Raw genomic sequence first — 16,823 nt, 5'->3', positions numbered from 1 at the left:
GGTGTGGGGTGGCATTTCTTTGGAGGGCCGCACAGCCCTCCATATGCTCGCCAGAGGTAGCCTGACTGCCATTAGGTACCGAGATGAGATCCTCAGACCCCTTGTGAGACCATATGCTAGTGCGGTTGGCCCTGGGTTCCTCCTAATGCAGGACAATGCCAGACCTCATGTGGCTGGAGTGTGTCAGCAGTTCCTGCAAAATGAAGGCATTGAAGCTATGGACTGGCCCGCCCGTTCCCCAGACCTGAATCCGATTGAGCACATCTGGGACATCATGTCTCGCTCCATCCACCAATGTCACGTTGCACCACAGACTGTCCAGGAGTTGGCGGATGCTTTAGTCCAGGTCTGGGAGGAGATCCCACAGGAGACCATCCGCAACCTCATCAGGAGCATGCCCAGGCGTTGTAGGGAGGTCATACAGGCACGTGGAGGCCACACACAATACTGAGCCTCATTTTGACTTGTTTTAAGGACATCACATCAAAGTTGGATCAGCCTGTAGTGTGTTTTTCCACTTTAATTTTGGGGGTGACTCCAAATCCAGGCCTCCATTGGTTAATAAATTTGATTTCCATTGATGATTTCTGTGTGATTTTGTTGTCAGCACATTCAATTTTGTACAGAACAAAGTATTCAATGAGAATATTTCATTCATTCAGATCTAGGATGTGTTATTTGAGTGTTCCCTTTATTTTTTTGAGCAGTGTATATTTACTTAGAAAATTAGTGACATGTTTAATACTTATTTCATGTGCTGGAAGTCCTATTCCAAAAATAAGCCCTAGTTATAGTAAGGACTGTTGTTAGGGGTGGGTGTGTAGGGGGTTGGGAATAGTGCTCAATTGCCCAGGGGCCCTACTCTCATAGGGTCTCCCAACATTTCTATTCTGAGATTAAAACTGCTTAAAGGAGTACTCCAGAGAGATTAAAAAAAAAATTGTACTGTCCATGCCAGCATAAACTATAAGATGAGCTGTCCAGTTCAGTTTTATTATCTTTAGAACACTTGTAATTCCGTGCGACAGGAGCTGCTCCTCACTGCTCCCCCCCACCTGTCTAGGACATTACAACACACATCAGTGTGCAGCTCCTCCCTGTAACAGCCAGCCTGAGAAGAGAGGGGTTGTGGCCATGACCCCTGTTCTCTACAAAGAAACAGCTATTATCAGGAGACTGACTGATTACAGCAGTGTGCAGCTCCATGCTGTTATGTACCAGAAGGAGGGGTGAGCAGCGAGGAGCAGCTCCTGTCACACCAGCCCCCTGTTAATATCTGTGTCTGCAGTCTTAGGTCTGGGGGTGTGGTGGGACGGTCATGTGACCAGATGTCACCAAAAGTCCTTCAACTGAAGGAGTCTACAGGAACTAAAGAGGAGACGGGCTGGTATGTAGGGCTAGTGTTAGGTGGAGGGAGGGGGGCACACTGGGCAATTTCTCAGGGCTCCCACTCTTAGGGCCTCCCATCATTTCTGTTCTGAGGTTGACTGTTTAAGGACATTTGGTGACATCCCCTGAAAATAAGCCCCGACATATCTTTTGGAGCAAACATTAATATAAGACCCGGTCTTATTTTCGGAGAAATACAGTATACACACTACATGTCAGCACACTGTGATTAATGGATTTCACTATTGCTTCACATACAAACCTAATGTACGCCGATAATTTTTTTTTTTTTTATTGAAAAGCATAAAAGCCGTCCAGCCATGAGAGTGTACCACATGGTTCGGCCTAAAATCCTTTAATTTACAATCATGAAGACAAGTAGAACAGTAGGACTCCCCATATCCTTTTGGCTAAAAGTCCTTTATTTCATATAAACTTGGACATCCAATACAGCGGTAATCTGTAAAAGCAGGGGAGACATGCGGGGAGAGGTGGGTGAACGATGACCGTTTCGTGTCCTTACGCATGTCTCCCCTGCTTTTACAGATTACCGCTGTATTGGATGTCCAAGTTTATATGAAATAAAGGACTTTTAGCCAAAAAGATATGGTGAGTCCTACTGTTCTACTTGTCTTCATGATTGCCTATACGTTTTGTTAGCACTTGCACCACCAAGACTGTCCTGTTCAGTTGCTGGTTTGGAACCTTGCAAAAACGCACACTGGTGCCTAAGTGTGTGTGCAGACTATCCGGAGCCGCTGCAGGTTTGACGCTGTGGACTTACGCAGCGTCAAACCCACAGCGGCCAGATGTTACAGCATAGTGGGTGGGATTTGTAGAAATCCCATGTCCACTATGTGTCTGCGGCTCACCCGCGGAAACCGACATGTGGCAAGTCTTCCCAGACCGCAGCATGTCAATTTCTCTTGCGGGTCCGCATGCGGGCTTTCCCCATAGACCTAACCTCTATGGGGAAAGTCCGCAGGTGAGCGGGGGGGGGGAATAAATGAAATGCCACTCATTTGCATGTCTGCCGACGGCACTTCCGTTCCACAGCGTCTGGGCCGTAGGCTCATACCATTAAAGAGACTTCCTAAATCTTTCTTTGATCCTTAAATTTACCTCTCCTAGTGCCAAGCCTGCCTCAAACTGGAAAAGGTAGAGGATCCAGTACACGATCCACATTTATGGCATAGACTTTGGACATTATGCTAATTGTCCCTGATGGTCATACACCGTGCAACCCCTGAGGTTGACTCTGACAGTGGCCCTTGTCCTGGAAATAGTTTTTCACCCCTTGGGTTATTCCCAAGAAAAAAAAAAAAGTTAGAGAATAACTTGCTGATCAGTGGGGGTCTGACCGCTGGGATCCTCAGCAGCTGTGCCGTGAGTAGAGCAGTTGCGCATATGCTCATCCTCCCCTCCATTCTGTGTGTATGGGATGGCTGATTACAGCACTTGGCTAGTTTTAGCAGTTTCATCTACATTGAATGGCATAAAAGTCAAGTATGTGCACATTCTCTCCATTACCTACCTCCAGATCCCCATTCTCAGGATCACAGGGGGTCCCAATGATTGGACCCCAACAATGAGTAAAATTATCCCCCATACTGTGGATAGGAGATAACTTACTATCTTGGTATTAACACGTTTTAACTACAGCTTTATTGAATGCATTTAAGGGCAACTTGGGTGCTACAGAGGTAGGTTCTCCTCTTGGGACCTGCTCTATTTATCAGAGGACAGATACCGCACTTCAGGACATTCGGTACTTTGTATGGACGCCTTCTCTTCAGTATGGTGAGATCACTACTGAATCAGACGCCTGCAGCCTCCTGTAATAGATGGCTGTGTCAGACTGTGAGAGGTGCTTATGACGTTGTGTTGGCCTGTGCATGGCTGGCAGGTAGGTATGGTACCACTGAATTTTGGGATATTATGCAGAATCAGAATTAGTTTCTTCTATCCACCACTCCATCATGGCCCGCTTTATAGGGAAATGTTTTGTCTTAGTGCATTGTAACCATGATGTGTGTAATTACTTGTCCCATTTATTCTGTCCTAGAAAAATGATCCTCCATTTCAACTGAAGCTTCCTCCAAAGGCTCAGCGTCCTGAAAAGGAAGTGGATCCAGAGTATGAAGAAAAGATGGTAAGCAGTGCGCTGCCAGGATGACAGACGTGTAGTGCGCCGCTGAGTAAAGGCCTAAAGTCACACAATAGCAGGAAGTGCCACATTTACTGGCAGGATGTAACCAGGAAAGTGGGTGAGGGGGTTGTCAGTGCCTGCTGCTTCTCATCTCCTCCATGTGCAGGCTGGCCCTCCTCCTACCATGTCTGTAGGGTACATGTTGGGCCGGTAATATTGTGAAGAATATTAGAGGAGAGCGTTAAGAAAGAAGCCAATCTTGTCTGAAGACTGACACCAGTACCCCAGCATACCATACTAATAGCAGTAAATCACACCACACCCTACATAGACTATAGTCAACTGTGATGTAGGAAGCGGGTTGTTACATAGGAAAAGTAGACTTGTAACAGGGAGCTAAAGCTTGAGGGGGAGTCGAGCGACTTGGGGGGGTTATAGGTTAATGAAGAACATTAATTCGAGATGCTGTAATGCACGGAGCAGAATGTGGCACGGCGTCGTGGAGGAAGGCATGACACGGATCACCCTGAAACTAGACCAAGCTCAATAGTGCTGTGTACAAAGCGCCGGTGTCTTGTATTGTGCTAACTGGTCGGTTGTTGTGTATTGCTATATATTATACATTTGGTTCAGTCACTTTCTCCATTTGTGCATTTATATTAAATGTGTGACAATCCAGATGACATTTACTATTGGGATGAAGGGCTTGAAACCCCCCAAAATGTTGCCCTATGTATAAATAAAGCTGTTGTAACGCTGTGTGTCCTCACTTTTATTACTATGGTGTTATTTTTATATGCTGGTCGGTATCATATGTGGCCAATATTCACTTATTGGGGAAGAAAAAGAAAAGTGTTCCTGACGTGCAGCATACTTATGTGTTTTAGACAATTTTATGCTTTCCCACTGAGGGGGTGTGTCCTCACTGTAAGAGGGAGTGGTTTAGCCAAATGGGGGAGTGGCCTAACAGATGACACTGCACCAAACCATGTACCAAGATTGTGACCCAAATTTTTGGCACAAAGTGAACCAACTAACAGGTGGTGTATGCTTAGACTAGAAATACACTAGATTTATCAAACAGCATGCACCACTGATAAATCTGTTGAATGTTAAGGCTATCTAAGCATATTATTGATAAATCTTCCCTGATCCAAGTGGTCCGTGCCAACACATATAAAGGGCGCCTTCTTGGTATTCTAAGTAAAAATGAGAATCCTCATCTAAGACATTTCTAGGGCACTTAGTTAGCAGGAGAAGAGGGGTCCATTGCCCCCCACCCCTGTTGGCATTTTCCTCTGCGTTCTCTATACTCATAGTTGGAGATGTGAGGTAGCCACTCTTGCATGCAGCTCTCTTTTAAACTGGTAGTCTTAAATCGCACCTGTCAGCAGGATTGTGCTTAGTAAGCCACATACACTGTCAGGTGGGCGACATTACACTGAGTAAATGATACCTTTGTTGATGAAATCCATCTTGTGGTTCTTTTATAATATTTATTTTCAGTTCTGCCATAATGAGATGCTTGTGTCTCGGGGAGGGACTTTAGGGAGGGGCTGTAGCTGGTGCTCTCATTATGTATGCCTATCTCTGGCCTCTGACAGGTCACTGTGCTTTCAGTGACCTGCCTACTATTTTAAATACTGCCTTTGTAATTTCTGTGCCAAAGTGAAATTTACATGCTCCAAAAGGGCTGCTGCCACCCACACATTTGCAGTAGAATAGCCAGAGATAGGCATACATAATGAGAGCACCAGCTACAGCCCCTCCCTAAACTCCCGCCCCAGAGCACGAGCATCTCATTAGTGCAGAACTGAAAATAAAGATTATAAAAGAACCACTGGACGGATTTCATCAACAAAGGTATCATTTACTCAGTGTAATGTCGCCCACTTGACAGTGTATGTGGTTCACTAAGCACAATCCTGCTGACAGGTACTCTTTAAGTTTGGAGGTTATCCCTTATCACTAGGGGTCCGACTGCTGGGATTGCAACTGATCCTGAGCGTGTGTGCATTGTGTGTATTGAGTGGTGTCCGATCATGTGCACTGCCACTCTATTCATTTTTAGGGGAACTACTGGAGATGGGCAAGTGCTGCACTCAGCTGATTTTTGACACTTCCATAAGAATGAATGGAGCAGCATTGTGCATGATCGACCACCGCTCAATACACACTGGGCTATTCAGAGCCTCAGTTCTTTGGATTGGTGGGGGTCCCAGCGCTAGGTCCCTCGGCGATCGGGAAGTTCTACTTTCCCAGGGAGAGAGGTTAAAGGGGTTTTCCCACGAACAAAAGTTCATTTTAAAAATTGTCTGTGTCTGACCGTGTACGGAACATACCACATCTCCTGGGCAGGGGAGGAAGCAAAAGAGTATACAGACAGGACGGCAGGGGATCGCAGAGGATTCATTTTGTGAGGTAAAATATTGTTTAAAAACAGGCAGTGAAATATTTTACCTCAGAAAATGAATCCTCTGCGATCCCCTGCTGTGAAGTCTGTATACTCTTTTGCTTCCTCCCATGCCCAGGAGATGTGGTATGTTCCGTACACAGTCAGACACAGACAATTATTAAAATGAACTTTTGTTCTTGGGAAAACCCCTTTACCTTCCAAGATTAACAATACATCATAGACTTTAAAGGAAAGTATAAAAGAACCAAGCAAGAAGTGTAGCCATCTCTCCAGTGAAGTGTGGGGGAAAATATCATGACCATAGGCAAACAAATTCTTAGTGCCCTGGTTTCTCTACAAGTGAAGGTCCCAAAATGAGAGGGAGTGGGGGGTGGTGTAAGGGAAATGCATAACCCAGGACTACTCCTGTAATATACTATCACGCACTCTTCTAGTATGGTAACACTTTTGTATGGCTCCAGACTTTCCCCAAACAGACCCAAATCTTTTAGTCCTTGCTCCAGTAACATCTGTGATGTCTCCAACAATCAGATATTCATAGTTCCTCTCCAATACTGCGTCTACTGTGCAGTAACCTCCTGACCATTGATAAATAATAAGTTGTTTCCTTACTGATGCTTTTCCTACATTAGAGGGCCTGTCCACTGCCCCTTCTGAATCCCTATGTTTCCTCCCCAGTACAATAATAACACCTATACCCATCGCCGGTGCTGTTCCAGCGGTGTCGGCACTTGCTCTCCTGGGGCTCGTGTCACATTGGCAGCAGGGATCGCGTGACAATCAGCGCTGACTTCACTGTCTCTTCCTTTGGACAAATCAGACATAGAGGAAGTGAGAGCTGATGCTGCGCTCGTTTCCTCCAGATGTCAAGGAGGACAGAGTGAAGGCAGCGCTGATTGGCTGCAGGGGTGTAAAATAATAGCACCTGTTCTCACCTCCATTGGCAGAACTGCCTCTATCACAGCTCATGTCACATTGTCTCACAAGCTCTGGTAGAGCCAGTGCTGACACCAGAGGGGAGTATAGGTGCTATTATTTTACTGGGGGAAACAGGGATCCAGAAGGGGTTGGCTGAGTAGTGGACGACTCCTTTAATAAAACGATTGGGAAGAATTTTGTCTATGGTGCCTAATTTTCCATCAGCTCAAGAAGTTCTGATCCAACACACTAATGGAAATCAGTCCATTTTTTTTTCCATGTAAGAGTTAAAAAACCTTTAAAAAAACAGACACCTAAGACTGCATTCACACATCTGTGACATGTCCGCATGCTTCCTATTTGCTTCCATTGGCATCAATATCTCACGGTGATAAATGTGAATAAAGACGTGGCCTTCCAGGGACCTTTTGTGTTGACTTGGAAGCAGGAAGATGTGGAAAGTCTGCAGGTTAAAAAGCACATGGAATCCGCACATGACTACCAATAGTTTTATCAAAGCCAAATAACAGGAATTATCAAAAACAAAGCAGCTTTATTTAAAACATGACACACCAACAAGTGACAAAAACACGAGTAACCTAATTTACCTAAGGCCACATTCACACGTTCAGTATTTGGTCAGTATTTTACATCTGTATTTATCACCCACTCCTGGTTTTGGTGTACAAATACTGAAGTGGTGACGTGTCTCTATTATACTTTTCCTCTGTTCCACTCCTGGCTTACAAATACTGATGTCAAATACTGAACGTGTGTAATAGTTCCACAAATGCTCCAGAAAATCTGCAACATCAAAAACACCAAATCCTCATTGTGGGAATGGCAGTGTATCCATAGACTAAAATGGGGCAAAATGTAACAAAAGTTCTTCTATGTTTTGTCCGGTTTACATCATATTAGGTTGTTTTGGTTCCCAAAAAAGTGTATGTAAGACGTACATGGTTTTCTCCCATTATTCTTAGTGGGTGACTGAAGCGTATGGTAGTACCCTTGAGTACAACTAAAACATGTTTTCCTGTTTGTACCATTAAAAGCTAATTCAGAAAAGAATAATAAAAAGAATATCTGGAAGTAGGTTTCTGATGACTTGAAATTCAGTAGTTTGTCGTATACTTGCATATGATCTTAATGGTTTTGTCCTATACAGATGTACAGATGTGAATCACGGCTGTTGGTGACAAAAATGACCATACAGAAACACAGAACCCAAATTTAAATACTTTATCACTCTATCTTTCTGTTTAAAAATGATCTCGTACCCCACAATATATTTTACGTTATTCTACTTTTACACCAAGTGAATGATTGCTGCCAAAGCACAGGACAAAGATGCATAAAGGGCAGATTAATATCTTGTACGTGTGATCTGTAATATGGAGCCGTATTGCCCCGCGCTGTACTGGGTGCCATTACTCACCCTTTATCCTGCCCCCTAGGCTCCTCCATGTGTTGCATCCGGTGAACCCTACATAGTTCTGCTCTATACAATAGTATTCAGAATCTCAGATCCCCAATCTGCCTATGTGCCTTCTTTGGTTTAGTTCTCACCTGCTGCTTATATAGTGCTCACATACTCCTTAGCGCTGTACAGGGATTGTCCTCACTTGCATCAGTCACTGTCCTATAAATGGAGCTCACAATCTTAGCCTAAATAACTTTCTATGACAAACTTGTCAGTGTTTTGTATTTGTTTCAATCTCAGAGATCCATGACGGCAGTGCCAACTACTCAGCCACTGGGCTTCCACATTCCTATGTATGTCTTGCAGATTTGATCAGTATTTTATATTGTGTTTTTTTTTTTGAGCCAAAATAAGGGATGGATCCAATGAAGAGATTATTAATGTTTCCATTGTACTTTCCTTGTTTAGGAGCCACTCCTGGATTTGGCTTAAAAGTAGATGCAAAATTGTAACCAATGCTTCAATGACTGTGTCAGTCACTAAAGGGAACCTATTTTTACGTATAGAAGAAGTAGTATGGCTCTATAGACGCTTGTTTCCTAATAAAAATTATACCAGTTTTGTAGAGATTCGATGTATCCGTGATGAGAAATGTAGCTTAGGAACCACATGCAAATCAGACTAGAAGTGCACTGGGGGCGTGTCAGTGCGCTGGGACGGCTTCTTCCATTTTTGTTGACACGCCCTTAGTGCACTTCCAGCCTGATCTGCATGTGACTTCCACACTAGATTTCTCATTACTGGCACGTCGGATCTCTACAAAATAGTTATAAAAACCTACACTGTCATAACACTACTTCAATATGTAAAAACAGGTCCCATTAATGCTCTATGGTATAACACACGTCAGAGCCGTTAGTGACATTCGTCAGATGATGAGTAATGCAGGTCAGGTTTGACCAGAAGGGAAAACATTGAATATTTCCCCATATGATAAATGAACGGTTTAATCCTACAGTAATCTTTATTTGTCCATATGAGGGGTCAGGATTTTAGTAGACAATGATGTAAGCTGGCTTCTATATTCAGACAGTTTACACTTTATTTCCTGCTTTTCTGGGGCAGAGAATTTTGTAGCTGACAACTGCTTGTAACAACAATATGAACATTCAAAATCATTCATTGTTTTTAGGTTCATTTATGATATCTGGGGTCAATCAGATATCCTGGGGGAAGGGTGATATGGAGGTTTTGTGTATCTTCGGTGCAGCTTGTTGCGGCCATTTCTTTCTGATCCCTCCAATATACGTACAAGCTCAGCTCCACTGCGTGTATATGTCCTCAATAGTAGTAGAGTGCGTCTGAGTGTCCGCCTCAGGTTGGCGTATACACCTGAAAATGATGCACGGCAGCGCACGTTCGCTCTGCCGGCACCATTATAGTCTATGGCATGTCCAGATCCCGTTTCGCGGGGGGTCCAGACTTAAGCCCCAGTGGGGCCACTGAACGGGTGCCGGGGTGCAGTGTGAAAGCACCCTAAGCCGCTGCCAGGCCCCTCTATCAGCTTCTTGTCTCACAGGGGTATCCTGGTTGGAAGAAGCTCTCACATATCCTAAGGATAAAGTCTGTATCTGTGTGGGTTCGACCACTGAGACCTCACAAATCACTAACCTGGAACACTTTTATTATCCCTAGCCAACAGATGGGTGATAAGTTTTAGATCCGTGTGAGTTCCACCACTGAGACCCCAGAAATCCAGACAACAGGACACTTTTATCCCTATTATCATGGAGTGGCAGTGCCCATGCTCACTCGCTCCTCCATTCTTTCTCTATGAGGACTGCTGGAGAAAGCGGAGTACAGCCTGTCAGCCCCATAGAGAATGAATGCAGTGGCGGTCGAGCAGGTGCACTGCCACTCCATGATAACAGGGATAAAAGTGTCCTGTTCTGCCGTCTGTTGGGGGTTTCAGTGATCGGATCCTTAGAAGTATAAAAGTTGCTCCAACCAAACAACCTTTTTAAGCACAAAAATATCAGTGACCCCCTTTTTTTCCTGACACATTAGTTATTTGATCTGTCTTACCAAAATCAGCAAGCTTGGCCATCATTCATCTTTTAGTTTATTTTCATTTTTACTTATTTTTTTCTTACTTTTACTTAAAGGGAACCTGTCATGTAAAATCTGCAGGTTAATAGCATTCTGACACCGTGTGATTTCCGGACTGAGAGCCCCTCTGCCGGGAGGATGTGCACTTGATTCTCCCAGCAGGCCCAGTCTGTCAGTCACAGGGGTGGCACCGGCACGGCTTCAGTCACCGCTCCGTACATAGAGAGCGGCGTCTGTAACTACTCCCCTGGTACTGACTGACAGCAGCTCAGCATTAGACCTGGCTGTCAGTCAGTGCTGGGGGCTCGGTTACAGCCGCTGCTCTTTATGCACCGCGCGGGGACTCAACTCGTGCCGGTGCCACCCCTGTGACTGAAACACTGGACTGATGTTCATGCCCTACCGGCAGTGGGTTTCCCATTGTGGCGGCCGCACCATGTCAGAATGCTATTAACCTGCAGATTAACAGCGTTATTTTACATGACAGGTTTCATTTAAGTGAGTTTTCTTATGAAGTGCATGTACTAATGTACCTATAGAAGGTCCTGAAGAGCCCCCCCTGATCCCTCTACCAGGGATCCTAAGTATTCCAACGAGAACCCTCAGTTTCAGTGACTTTTTATGGCCATACACATGTCCTACCACTGCACCATTCAACCTCCTCACCCCGGTCATACGCTTAAGGCCTTATTCACACCTCAGTATTCTGCATCAGTGTTTTTATTCCAAAACCAGGAGTGGAACTTACAGAGAAAAACTATAATTGAAAGATTGACAGCTGTTCTGTGTTTTGGAGACACTCCGGGGCGAGGCACACAAATACTGACGTGTGAATGAGGCCTAAGAAAGAGCAAAAACTTAGGACACCCCCCCCGTGTAGAGCTTAGTGGAACTTTCCAATAAGTATACATCTGGTTTACCATAACTTAAAGCTCCACAGACCTAAGGCTGCGTTCACACCTTGCAGCCACAACATTTTTTTTTTTGCCACAATCGCTGTAAAACCATTATTTGCAAATCGTGGCAAAAAGATGCACTGTGGCTGCAACATGTGAACACAGCCTGAGAGTGATAGATCAGCAATTGGACTTCATGACACGAGCCAAAAGGGACATGTCCACATGGGACCTAAATTTAGAAAAAAAAAATCACTTCCGAGTCTAAGATCAGGTAGATTTCTACAGCTGATGTTTTTGACTACACTGCTATGTATAAGCAAGCATAATAATAATAATAATTAATAATAACATATTAAGGTGATTAAAAGTCAGATCTCCAGCGCCGTATATAATGGCCATCTAATAAGGGGACTACATTATAATCCAATACAAGGGGAACAATGCTCGTACTCTGTAGCAGGTGAGACGACCTGTAGTGTGTACTGCCTTCTGGTGGTACAAAGCAAAACTTCCAAAAAGTAGATCGAAAAACCCTGCATAATTCTATGCATTGATGGCATGTTTAGCAGATATGTCATCAATATATAACTGGTGGGGACCCTCAACAATGTCTCGAACAAAGGGGCAACGCCCCCCAAAAGTTGGTCCTAATGACATTGCATCAAGGACAATTCGTTCTACTGTATTCTTTCTTATAGGGGTCATTGTATGGATCGAAAAAAGACATGTAGTGCACTTAGGAGACATCCACCACTCGTATACTTGGAGTGTTTTCCAACACACAGTGAAGCGGACACCATAAATGCAGTGTAAACATCTCTCATCTCTCCTGACTTGTCCAGTTTAGTAAATCCTTGTATCCTTTGTCCTATGACAATTCTAGGCCATGTTTTCTTAGGGCCCTGCAATGTTCTGTTACCAATTGGGGGTGGGTGGTCGTCCCAGCACAATCTGACTGTCCATTCAGTTGTTGCTGATATAATGGACACAGCTCATGGATAAGCAACATCCGATTGTCAATTTATTTAGAAATATCCAGGAGGAATAACAGGATCGTCTCAAGAAAGATCTTTAAAAAAAAAAAAAAAGCTGCTAAATTCTATCTATACATATATATAATGTGAACATTGGGCAGCAGCAGCTGCCTGTAGTTCACTAGATGTAGAAGTACATACGTTGGGGACGAGCGTTACTTTGATGCATTTGTATTCTTTTCTTATTCCAGAAAACAGATCGTTCGAAAAGATTTGAGTTTCTCCTGAAGCAGACCGAGCTGTTTGCACATTTTATTCAGCCCGCTTCCCAAAAGTCTCCAACGTCTCCTCTCAAAGTGAAATTAGGACGCCCCAGGATAAAGAAAGATGAAAAGCAAAGTTTGTTGTCGGCTGGAGAGTATGTAAATCGCTTCTCGCCTCCTTCACATTTCACAAATGCAATTAAACAGGCTGTGCTCAATTTTCTAATTTAAAACCCAAATATCAGTGCTGTTTATTAATGGCGTGACATTGAAGCATTGCTTCAGGGGTAAATGTATTGTCACAGGGAAGGAGGAAGCCTTTCTTTTGCATACTTTTTAACCCTAGAACGCATACCTGGGGTCTCGCAGGCCCGCCCTGTTAATTGTTTTCTATTTTCTGCAAGATTACTTTAGTTAGAATTTTAAAACTCTAGGTATTCCTCAGGTATATAGTTGTTTCTCATTTCCAGTTGGTCATTTATTTATTATTTGCACACGGGCCTAAAAGGCCCCAGGTATGTGAAAGTAGATTTTTATGGTCATGCGTTCTAGGGTTAAGTAAGTCCCCACTAGTTATACTCTTCGTGGACATGTTGACACTGTTTCAGACACAGAGCTTCAGGTCAGACTTGCAGTCTTGGCAGTAGTGCCAGGAGGTTTTCCCATCTGTCAGTGATTTCTGACAGATCTGAATCCCTCTGTTATTCCTCTAGGAAATGTTACCATTCCTCTTGTCATCACTTTCACCTTTCAGAATCGTTGACAATGTCACGCTGTTGTCGCACACACCCTCTTGTTACTTTTTTCATACATTTCCAGAAAGAATAACAACACAATATTAGGTATTCAGTGTGTATGGTTATATGCACTGCATGCGGGGGCACAGATTGGCATCATTAATGATAAAGGTATTCTTTGTATGTTTTTTTTTAATGAAGCAATCGACACCGACGGACAGAGCAAGAAGAAGATGAAGAGTTACTGTCTGAAAGCCGCAAAACTTCCAATGTCTGCGTGCGATTCGAAGAATCACCATCTTGTATGTTGTCTTTTATCTTCTAAATGATTCACTTATCATGTACTTAGGTTAAGCTACACTAATGTTCTTTTAATGTACTGTGTAACATGCCCGTGTTATACCTTATACGATGATAGCTGAGTTTAAACATCCTTTGTAGACGTCCGTGTTCTTGGTGTTTTTTCTTGCACTGACCCATAGAGTCGCATTGACTCATACACCTATACATTAAAAAAAATGATTTGTGTCTCCTGCCCGTGATAGTCGGATCCGGTCCTGTTCTCATCCGTTCTGTATATCAGACTCGTCCATTATTAAAGTTTTTGGGGATCCTTTACACACAGATGAAAAATAGAAGACATCCTTTCTACTTCAGAGTTTCATCTGTTTTAAAGTGATCCATTTTTAAGAGTCAATGGATAAATAAAAGCTCAGTCTATTGCTTCAGCTTTAAACAGATGAGAAAGAAAACGGATGAGTGACTGAAGCCTGAATGTGACGTCTGATGGGAATTTAGAACATATCAGAATTTGATCCCAAGCAATTCCAAAATTTCTCTTATAATAGTGTTTTCCTCTGCATTCTGCATAGAAGCCAGATGGAGCACTTCTTTTGTATCCAGAACCTATAGCAGATCTGTCACCAGAGTTCACAATAGAAGCTGCATAAATAGATCTCTTAGACCTAAAAATTTCAGGTCAGCATTGATGTCACGTTGACAGCGCTGCAGCCAATCATGGAGCTTGGTGTCTCTCCAGCCATATAGATGGTACAAGCCGCTGAGCTCAGTGATTGGCTGCAGGTCTGGAACAGACACCGCAGCAGTGGTGAAGAGTAAGTGCTAGATCTGGGGAGGGTAAGCAATACTAATTTTTTTTAATTTTTTTAATACTATCGACTTATGGCAGAAAGTTAATCATTCTAGAGATTCCCCCATCACACATGTAGCATCATCCTTACACTCATTAATCAGTCTATGTAAAATACTAGATAGGGTGGAGTGTGACGCAGCGCTGCGTGTGACTGTGTGTGAGACAGAAGAGAGGTAAGGTTGGCCAAGAATGCAGCGTTATAGGACAAGCCATCCCACCAGGAAAGAAAATGTACAGAAAGCAAGCAGAAGACCCAAATTGTGGACATTCTGCATTTTCATCTGTGCTACATCTCATGCACACGTAAGGACCCATTAGGAGGGATTGTGATCATTTTTTCCAATAATGGATACACTTTAATTCCACCAGCAAGACTTCTAAATTAGGAAATGCAACAGCAGCATACCAAGCTTTGCCACTCTGTTACCTGGTATCAGACATAGGACTCAGCAATGTTTTTCATCTGATTTTCATCAGTGTTTGGTCAGTGTGTCAGTTTTTATCATCAGCATTTCATCATAAAAAATAAATAAATGACAAAGGTTCTCCTATCCATTACAATGTTAAATGGGTTGTCTGGTCTTTTGCTAAAGTCCGCAGCCTCTTTATGTGACTGCAGATTTCTGAATCCTTACAGCACTCGCACTTTGCGCTGTCAGGATTTTCCGGCATTACATACTTCTTTCCATGTTCCAACTACACTGTGTGCAGAATTATTAGGCAAGTTGTATTTTAGAGGATTATTTTTTTATTATTGATCAACAACTATGTTCTCAATCAACCCAAAAGACTCATAAATATCCAAGCTTAATATTTTTGGAAGTTGGAGTGTTTTTTTTTAGATTTGGCTATCTTAGGAGGATATCTGTTTGTGCAGGTAACTATTACTGTGCAGAATTATTAGGCAACTTAATAAAAAACCAAATATAATCCCATCTCACTTGTTTATTTTCACCAGGTAAACCAATATCAGTGCACAAAATTTAGAAATAAACATTTCTGACATGCAAAAACAAAAACCTCCAAAATTAGTGATCAATATAGCCACCTTTCTTTAAGATGACACTCAGCAGCTTCCATCCATAGATTCTGTCAGTTGCTTGATCTGTTTTCCATCAACATTGCGTACAGCAGCCACCACAGCCTCCCAGACACTGTTCCCAGAGGTGTACTGTTTTCCCTCCCTGTAGATCTCACATTTTATGATGGACCACAGGTTCTCTATGGGGTTCAGATCAGGTGAACAAGGGGGCCATGTCATTATTTTTTCTTCTTTTAGACCTTTACTGGCCAGCCACGCTGTGGAGTAGCTGGATGCATGTGATGGAGCATTGTCCTGCATGAAAATCATGTTTTTCTTGAACGATACCAACTTCTTCCTGTACCACTGCTTGAAGAAGTTGTCTTCCAGAAACTGGCAGTAGGTCTGGGAGTTGAGCTTCACTCCATCCTCAACCCGAAAAGGTCCCACAAGTTCATCTTTGATGATGCCAGCCCATACCAGTACCCCACCTCCACCTTGCTGGCGTCTGAGTCGGAGTGGAGCTCTCTGCCCTTTACTGATCCAGCCTCTGGCCCATACATCTGGCCCATCAAGAGTCACGCTCATTTCATCAGTCAATAAAACCTTTGAAAAATCAGTCTTAAGATATTTCTTGGCCCATTCTTGACTTTTTTTCTTATGCTTCTTGTTCAGAGGTGGTCGTTTTTCAGCCTTCCTTACCTTGGCCATGTCCCTGAGTATCGCACACCTTGTGCTTTTTGATACTCCAGTAATGTTGCAGCTCTGAAATATGGCAAAACTGGTGATTCCCTACAGCATGCAGTGCGAGTGCTGTAAGCATTCATAGAATCATAGAATGTTAGAGTTGGAAGAGACCTCCAGGGTCATAGTGTCCAACCCCCTGCTCAATGCCAGATTCACTAAACTATCTCAGACAGATGTCTGTCCAGCCTCTGTTTGAAGACTTCCATTGAAGGAGAACTCACCACTAGTGATGAGCGAGCGTGCTCGTTTGACCCTTTAAACGAGCACGCTCTGGCGCTCGCCGAGTATTTTCGGCGTGCTCAGTATCTAGGTTTGATCCGCCGCGGCTGCATGTCCAGCAACACATGCAGCCGCGGCACATCAAACCTAGATGCTGAGCACGCCGAAAATACTCGGCGAGCGCCAGAGCGTGCTCGTTTAAAGGGTCAAACAAGCACGCTCGCTCATCACTAATCACCACCTCTTGTGGCCGCCTGTTCCACTCATTGATCACCCTCACTGTCAAAAAGTTTTTTCCAATATCTAATCTGTGTCTCCTCCCTTTCAGTTTCATCCCATTGCTTCTCGTGTTTCCATGTGCAAATGAGAATAAGGACGATCCCTCTACAGTGTGACAGCCCTTCAG

General features: G+C 43.6%; 1 protein-coding gene across 3 annotated transcripts in view; it reads left to right on the top strand.

Moving 5' to 3' along the window:
- The window catches only part of SMARCA1 (SNF2 related chromatin remodeling ATPase 1), a 95,563-nt gene that overhangs the window by 7,177 nt on the left and 71,563 nt on the right, over positions 1-16,823 (top strand). For 2 of the 3 annotated variants that reach the window (XM_073641094.1, XM_073641095.1), the window contains exons 2-4: positions 3,455-3,541; positions 12,529-12,695; positions 13,479-13,579. In XM_073641094.1, the coding sequence (XP_073497195.1) occupies positions 3,455-3,541; positions 12,529-12,695; positions 13,479-13,579 (355 nt within the window). Of the gene's footprint in view, positions 1-1,957; positions 1,999-3,454; positions 3,542-12,528; positions 12,696-13,478; positions 13,580-16,823 lie in introns of those variants that run through there. The other variant, XM_073641096.1, reaches the window with a different exon arrangement.

The sequence above is a fragment of the Phyllobates terribilis genome, unplaced genomic scaffold, assembly GCF_046119375.1.
Source record: "Phyllobates terribilis strain yellow unplaced genomic scaffold, ASM4611937v1 Scaffold_7__3_contigs__length_470593459, whole genome shotgun sequence".
In the NCBI taxonomy this organism is placed as follows: Eukaryota; Metazoa; Chordata; class Amphibia; order Anura; family Dendrobatidae; genus Phyllobates; species Phyllobates terribilis.
Note: the sequence above shows the minus strand (reverse complement) of the source record. Positions and strands in the feature narration are given on the sequence as shown.